This window comes from Pollicipes pollicipes, unplaced genomic scaffold (assembly GCF_011947565.3).
Source record: "Pollicipes pollicipes isolate AB1234 unplaced genomic scaffold, Ppol_2.1 Scaffold_7261;HRSCAF=8764_pilon_pilon_pilon, whole genome shotgun sequence".
In the NCBI taxonomy this organism is placed as follows: domain Eukaryota; kingdom Metazoa; phylum Arthropoda; class Thecostraca; order Pollicipedomorpha; family Pollicipedidae; genus Pollicipes; species Pollicipes pollicipes.
Window position 1 is genome coordinate 12,820,848 of NW_023597054.1, and position 7,881 is coordinate 12,828,728.

The following is a 7,881-nucleotide window of genomic DNA, read 5'->3' on the forward strand; positions in this document are numbered from 1 at the left end:
GTTCCAAAAAATATCATCAGTCAATTACAGATAACAAACCAGAGCTCACATACCAATGGGATAGACATTACTCGATAGCCTCCCGTATCTTTACATGAGTTACTTATGACATAGTTTGCCTAGCCTACACATCATGCTCTGACGTCCAAAGGCGAAAGTCATTATATAACATAGCACTGAGGCCTTTTTGCCTTTATGACTTGAGTGCTGGCTTTTATATCATTAAGCTTTCTGCACATCAGGTGTCGCTCTGTTTATCAGGCCAGAAATACCGGGCGTCAGCACCGATTTCTAACGCAGAGTTTTTTTTGTGTGCACCGCTGCAAGTTTCACATATAGCGCTGTCCGCCCTCACTCGCTGCTCCAGCTGCTGAACGCGGCGCGCCTGCTGCTCGTTCTCGCGCGCGTACGCCTCGGCCTGGCGCCGGTCGCGCTCTTGTTGGCTGTGCAGCGTCTTGTTCTCCCGCGTCTTCTGCTCGAGCCGGCCAGCCAGCAGCGCTAGCTCCTGTCGCAAGGCGGCGGCGGCGCCGCGCCGGCCAGCCAGGCTGGGCGGCCGGCAGCGCACGGCCAGCAGCTGCACTGGGCTGCCGGCCTCGGCCAGCAGCTGCAACAATGCCGGCCGGCTGCCGCCCAGCACTTGCTGACCGTTCACCTCCAGCAGCCTGCGACGGGGAATGGGGGGGGGGCTCGTCACGGAAGGCGGGCATCACGCGGCACAGCGCCAGGCGTCGGCCCTCCGGAGCTGGGCAGGGCGGTGTTTATGGGGCATCCGATAAAAAGCCTCAGTGATTGGACACGGAGTGAGTAAGGGCCGGAAACGACGACTGACTGTTGTCTAGTGCCCGTTGCCTGTGTATCTCCCGAAAGAACGATGGTGCCGGATGGGGAGGTGGGATGGGGTTGTTGACTGTTGAGCGGCTCACAATGCCGTCAGCTTGTGACGTGCGACAGTCCGGTGTTGGTTAACGGACGTTCCGGTTGACCTGCAGTGGTCTGTGTAGACAGGGTAAACACTGGGCACACAGTACGGCGGCAGAGGAGAAAAGAAAGAGGGAAGAGAGAGAGAGGGAGAGAGAGAGTGTGTGCGTCAGAAAGGCAGAGAAAGAAAAATGAAACATGAGAGAGGAGAGGGCAAGACAGACAAAAGGACGGTGAGAGAGAAAGAGGGAAGATCGAGAGAGGTAGAGAGAGAGAGGGAGGGAGAGAGAGTGAGAGAAAGGGCGTGCGAATAAATAAGGGCAGATAACGCTAGGGTTATCTCGGGCCAGCGTCATTCAATTCCGATATCCCATTGAAAATATGTGGTCACGCCATGGCAGTCACGTTCTGGAGGTGTCGTACACCACGACGCCGATTCGATAGCAACACCAGTGTGTAACATGCATTCACTTTGCATCAACACGGCATGGTTGGTACGCTCCACTTGCTACGATTCGATGCGGTGCCTGATGTATTCATTCCAAGGCGGTATACATGGCCAGTAGATGCCGTCCGGCAGCAACAGCGGTCATGCCCCCGAACGGGTTACATTGTAACAGACGTCTGCTCGTGCTTCCCCCAGTCCCTGCTCATTCATGGTATGCGGTGTGTAAGACTGTGCCGACTCATAAAACACTCGATGCCACTTCTTAGTCAGCCCTGCAGCCGGACCTCGCCCGCTCATGTCCCACCGGTTCGCACTATTCGACCCCGGCCTGCGTTAAACACGATCCGCCCACATCCCTGTCCGCTCGCGGCCCGCCGGTGCGCGCCCGTCAGTTTGAGCTGACCCACCTGTCGCCGCTCCTCAGGCCGCAGTGGTCGTGTGCCCACTCCACCTGCACGCCCGTCTCCGGCCCGAGCTGGGTCAGCGTGAAGCAGGGCGCGCCGGGGTCGTACGGCACCGCCAGCGGGTGCAGCGACACCTCGCCGTGGCTCGGCAGGCAGCTGGCGGACAGCGCAGCGGCGTCATGAGTGCGACAGCCGCGCCCACGGACTCTGTTGTGTGTTCCGCTCGTGCGAGTGCGATTCGGAGATCGCCGATGACCTCGCTATACTGTCAAGCAAAATAAAATACACCGGAACGATTCTAGAAAGCCCGAGCAGTCGGCTTGTGTTACTGAACGAGTGCGCTATGAAGAAACGATACCATTCGGCCGTCAAGCTCGGTATGGTACAAGCACGCGAAGTTACGTGTTAGTGCTGGTGCCAGGACAATCATATTCCTCACTCAAATCAAACAACCGTGCGACGTCTAAAGAAATGGATAGAGTTCATCCATCCTCAGAATAAAGCGGCGCTTATATTGGAGAGAAAGGCGCACTGCGGGGCGCCGCTGCGTAACCGGGCTGACGACACACCTGGAGAGCGAAATGGGGCGCGCTGAAGCGGCGCTGTCTTCGGCCCCCTCCAGTCGCGACTTGAGCCGCATGTGCTCCCCCTGCAGGTTCAGAATGTTGAGCTCCTCGGTCTCCAGGTGGTACTCCAGCTCCGCCCGGCGGATACAGTCGTCAATGTTCCGTCTGAAAGTTGCAGGAGCCTTGGGAATTGCAAGAAAAACTGAACAGTAGTTCGTCGGTTGCAGTAAATGCTGGTGCAGAACTGCAATGGGCGCAGTGAAAGGCAGCCGCAGCCGGTGTTTTTGCCCGTTGACGCAGTGTCATGTAGTAGTTTATGAGCGTCCGACGCACGTTTGGTTGCCAAAGACAGTATTTGGCATATTTGGTGGTTTGTTTTATCATGCTTAACCAAACTTGGCGTGCACGACGACCGGTGACGTCATCAATTATGAATCGTATTCCGAAAGCTTGCCTGACGCGAGTTAATTTGAACGCCGCGTGGGTGACGTGTCCGAGTGGTAGCCCACTGAGCTCCGATAGTGACGGTTCGATACTTGCTGCCAGCTGCGCTGTGGTTTCCCTCACTGCAACCGGGGTGGAACAAGGCGACTCGAATGGCCGTGGTAATGGGATCTATAACGAAATCAGCTAAGCTTTTTGTGCTTCGCGAATCGTCGTAATACACTGGTGATTCATGCGTTCCTTTTCTGCGGTGTAACGGAGTAACAAATACTCAGCCAGATATCACGTAAAGTGTCGGCGAGTTGGCACGAGGCGCGTGCTGTAAGTGCTCGTGATGTCATGTATCCCGTTTTAAGCGTGGGACAGCGCTGCTGGACTGCTGCTGGACCTCCGCGGCCACTCACTCGGTCGTGTCGATCTGCTCCAGCGTGATGCGGGCGTTCTTGACGTGGGCCCGCCTCCTGTCGATCTGCTGCTGCAGGTGCACCGATCGCTCCAGCAGCAGAGCGCGCTCTCGCTCTCTAGCCGCGCGCTCCGCCTCCCGGCTGGAGCGAGACTGGCACACCGCCAGCAGCTGGCTCTGCAAGCTGCCAACACCGGGTCAGGTCCACAACGGTCGGCCAGATGGACTGGAAGCACCGGGCGAGCCCAACAGCTGGCTGTGTAAGCCCCCCCCCCCCCCCCCCACACACACACCGGAGCATACCAACAACTGACTCTGTGAACCACTGTGAGCTGTTGACTCTGAGTTGACTCTGTGATCTGCAGGCAACGAGTCACACCAACCACTGACTATAATCCCTGGATGCTGACAATTGACTCTGCAAGCGGCAGGCACCAGGTTACATATTGCCAAACTCCGATAGAGCACGAGATGATGATTGGGGGCCTCATCATGAATCATGTGGCTCCCAGCCGGGCCCACTGTGTTAGCTCGCCTAGGCAGTCCTCATTCTGTTCGAACCTGTCCACTCGCCCTGGTGCTGACCAAATGACATGGCCTACATTTTTCCCCGTTACTTCGACAGCTTCTTAATTCGTCGCTGTGTGTGTTGTACATTCCAATTGACAAAGGTGTCGACAAGATTGATGTGTGCTGATGACGTAGCCTATGACAAGAGCACCGGTACTGCTCACCAAAATGACGCTGACCCCCAGCTGGCTCTCTGTTCGTGACCTGTTGCATTGCAAATCGTCAGTCGTATCAGTCGTATTAGGACCACTGGGCCAGGAAAAGGGTTTCCCGGACTCTAAGGGCGGAACTGGACCATAAATCCTCGTGAAAGCTTCTCCGCTTTCTTTCCATGTTGGCAGCACCACACGGATGGGTCGTTTACCATGTGCGGCGACGGACGTTTGGGTGATGCCCAAAGCACCTCTCGAAACACTGGCATCGTAAAGGCCAGGTGTAATCCGAAAGCACCGAAACATGTAACACTGGAACGCACAATGTCGCGGCGATAGCGCCTTCGTTATATGTCCTGTTTTCCTCTCCCATCCCGCTACTGCAGGCTGTCAGTGCGTTGATCATGCATGCCGTCTTGACGACATCGATTGAAGGCTAACTCCTGTCGTGCGACAAAAACTTAATCGCGTTTGTTTTATATTGCCTTATAAGCCGTTCTACTTCCATATTTGATGCATGATTCATGCAAACCAAGGAAGTAAAGTACGTATAACTGTGTCACGTTTTAACGGTCCATCGGAAGCGTTTCGCTTGGTCAGTGAAAATCATGGTGCGACTGAGCAACCCAACTTTTACATGCACTTAGTTAAAGGAACAGTACAGAGCCGTGCCAGTTATCGGAGGCAGGAAGTATGCTGGGTATTCGGCTGTGACGGGAGAGGGCGCCAGGCCGACAGCCGTTCGTCGGCTCGCCGCCAACTACCAGCTTGGTAGTTGACTTCACCAAGACCATCCAAGCGCGGCGCGAGCATTGCATGACCCCCGCCAATTCCACAGGTCAATGCAAACCCAAGTCCGGAAAGCGGCGCTTTCTCTCCACGACGATTCCGGCGTGCGCTCCTCGTCCCGGAAGTTTCAGGCCTGGCCATGTGACCCCGCCGGCCGTGCTCGTGACGGGACCGTGATCACGTGACGTCGTGACGCGCGGGGTCGGCGGGCCGGTGACCCGTCCCTGGGAGCGGGGCGACGGCTGCCGCTGCGGCCGCTGTGCGACGCTCGTCTGCAGCGCGGGCAGTTATCGCGGTCATTACGCGGCCTGATAGGGCGCGGGGCACCCGCCGCACCTGCCGCCGCCGCCGCCACAATGGGCCATAACGTGGCGGCCTAATGTCAAGCCTGTCACCGGGCCTTGAGCGTAAGGCTAAGGCCACGGAAGATTGGATGATATGTAACACCATCGCCATTCTTTACTATCGGTGAATGCCATTCGTATTGATGGCATGCTGTTTTACTCAGGTTATGTGATGCCTCGATAACAAGCTTACTAGTTTATCAGTTACCTGGGACATGTGTGTGCTCTCGTTCGCTGCCCATTGACACATCGCCCCACAAAACCCGAACAATAACACCGTCGTAGTGACCATTAATACATTTTGGATTACCCTTGCCTTGTTTTGTCGTGCACCGAGCTACGGGCGCTGCTACTGATAGTGACGACTGTTAGCTAACGGTAGACTGTCGCTGATCGACCGAGTGCTACCGGCCAGCCGGCTGTTCCGTCTCGACAGACGGCCAGCTGTCACCGATCGGCGCCAGTCCGCCGCCTCTCAGCGGCAGCCGTCGGGCCGAGCTCGCCGCGCCGCCGCCGGGCGCCGTCAAACCAGCCGGCGGGGCCGCGCCTCTCCAGTTCAGCGGGTCAGCAGGCGCTGGCCGGGCCGGCCCAACGGTCAACAGCGCCGAACGAGCGCCGAATACCGTACGGTCACTGATGCACGACGCGATTGTCCCACCTGGATATGAGCAGATCCTTCTGCTTCAGCGCGGCCTGGAGAGCCTCCATCTCGATGGCGAGATGGGAAGAGGCCGTCGCACAGTTCTTTGTCTCCGGAGCGAGATCGCAGGAGATGGTTGCGAGACCACCTGTCTCTCTAACGAGATCACAGGCGTCCCGGTTTGGATTGTTCGCGCTCGGGCGCGGGTCGGAGGTGGCTTTTCTAAAGTTGGCCTTTTCCGGAACTAGGCCACAGTTCTCCTTCGCGGCGCTGTTTGTATCCATGATGAGATCCAAAACGTTCGTTGCTTTCATGTGGTGGCTTTCCGTTACCTTCAGTTTTCCTACGGCTGCCATCTGAAAGGGATACAAATTAAGAAGTGTTTGAAATACACATGAGCAGCATACCAATGGGTATTAACTGGAACTGAAAACGGAGTTTGGAAAAATATCTGTCACAACGTGAGTCATCATCAGTGTCGGTGAGATCCATGGGGATCAATGTTGGTAAATCCTGTGAGGAGATAAGAAAGGACACACAATTTTGCTCTGCTCCTTTCCGCGCAAAGACGACACAATGAAGCGAATGCACATCTTTACTGGAGGCGGGCGAGTCTGTCACTCCCTCTGTCGTCCTCTCCGCTTGCTTCGTCCCTGGTGGCTATACACACTTTGCTCTGTAAATGCAACCTATTTGAGTTATATGCGCGTTGTGGCACGATAGTGGAGCGATTGCTGTTTGAGACACGAGGGAGTACGCGAGCGTTCAAATTACGCGAGATCGCGCGAGCGCTCAAATCCGAGCCGCTCGGATCTGGCAGCGCTCTGCGTTCTGGCAGCACGCTGCTCCAGTCCTTACTAGCTTTATTTTACCAGATACTGAAGGCAGAGCGAGCCGTGCCCGCCCAGCCACGGGTGGCGGCGCGATCGGCCGGCCGATATCGTTAGGGCGGCCGCTCGCCCGGACCCGGTGCCGGGGCTCGTCGGACGGTTCCAGGCGGCCCAGCGGAGGCCGCCGGTTGCCGACCAGCCCGCCCCACCCTCATTAGCCGGCCTGCCTGAGAGCGGCGGTGGCGTGCGCCGGCGCGCGGACACGATCACTGATTGGCCGGCTAATCCTCCGGGGTCAGACGGGAGAAAGAACGCCGCCCGACCCGCCAGCTTCCGGCCGCTGGCGCCGCGCGCGGCCCGTGGAATGTGGACGGGACAGGCGCGGCGGCGGCCGGCCGTCCGGGTCAGACTCCCACGCCGGCCGGTTCGGTGCCGTATGTCCGGCCGGGCGCTGAGCAGCGCAGGCGACTGCCGGCACCTCTGCCAGGCAGTCGCCTCTGTTGACCGCGCTGCTGCAGACGTCACGTCTCCGGCTGCAGCCGGTGGGCGAGGACGCGGCTGAAACCGGTCACCGGTGGCCGCGCCGTGACGTGGGCTGTCCCGAATTTGGGCAGGGGCCCGGCGAGGGAGGAAACATCGGCGTCACCAGTCATGCAGGGGCGGGCACGACCGCTCGGCTGGCGGCCAGCTCGAGAGTTCCAGGTCAGCGGCCGCGCGGCATTGCCTCGCCCCTGATGTCCCCGATCCAATGCAAACAGGGCGCAGGTTCGCTGGCGGTCTTTCAGTAATGGCTGTCATTGGTGTCGGTGCAGAAACGCTAGCCTCCCGCAGACTGCACGTTTTATCGGTGAACTGAATCATTCGCAAGTAGTTTCTGTGTAAATGGAAGGACCGCCAAGTCTAGAGATCCAGCCCACAGACTGTATGAGGGTTGTGTGAATTATAACTGAGGTAATATAGAACACAATTATGGAACTCTGGAAACGGCAAAAATGGTTTGTTTCTTTGCGTTCGCTCTGCAGTGTAATGGATCGAAATGTGTCCAAGTCATCCAGCGCGACGGCTTGATGGTTTGGCATACACTCGCTTTAAACGTAATAAGGGCATTGCGACATAGTTGTCTGTGACCACTCTGCCAACTGACTCCCTCAATGGGTTAGATAGGCAGCAATTCGTCTGAAGTCGGTCACGTCATGCGGTTAGTTGGCCCTCCATTGGTGGTAATGGGCATAATGGCCACGGGTAGAGGAGCACAGATGATATCATCTCAATTTATACGCCTTTCGTAGGAAGTGGACCAACTGGATAAACGACTATCCACATCCCGCTGTAAAGCAAGACCAAGACACGCATCAAAATTCGGCGTGTTTTGG

The 7,881-nt window shown here is 57.2% G+C and overlaps 1 protein-coding gene across 1 annotated transcript; it reads right to left on the reverse strand.

Annotated features, from left to right (window-relative positions):
* Window positions 1-498: 498 nt before the first annotated feature.
* On the reverse strand, window positions 499-6,287 carry LOC119113079 (uncharacterized). Its single transcript, XM_037237403.1, has 6 exons — window positions 5,697-6,287; window positions 3,185-3,367; window positions 2,340-2,501; window positions 1,774-1,926; window positions 642-662; window positions 499-505 (listed from the first exon to the last, which is right to left on the reverse strand). Exons 1-6 carry the CDS (start codon window positions 6,032-6,034, stop codon window positions 499-501), a joined length of 864 nt encoding a protein of 287 aa, XP_037093298.1. The 5' UTR covers window positions 6,035-6,287.
* Between the last annotated feature and the right edge of the window lie 1,594 nt (window positions 6,288-7,881).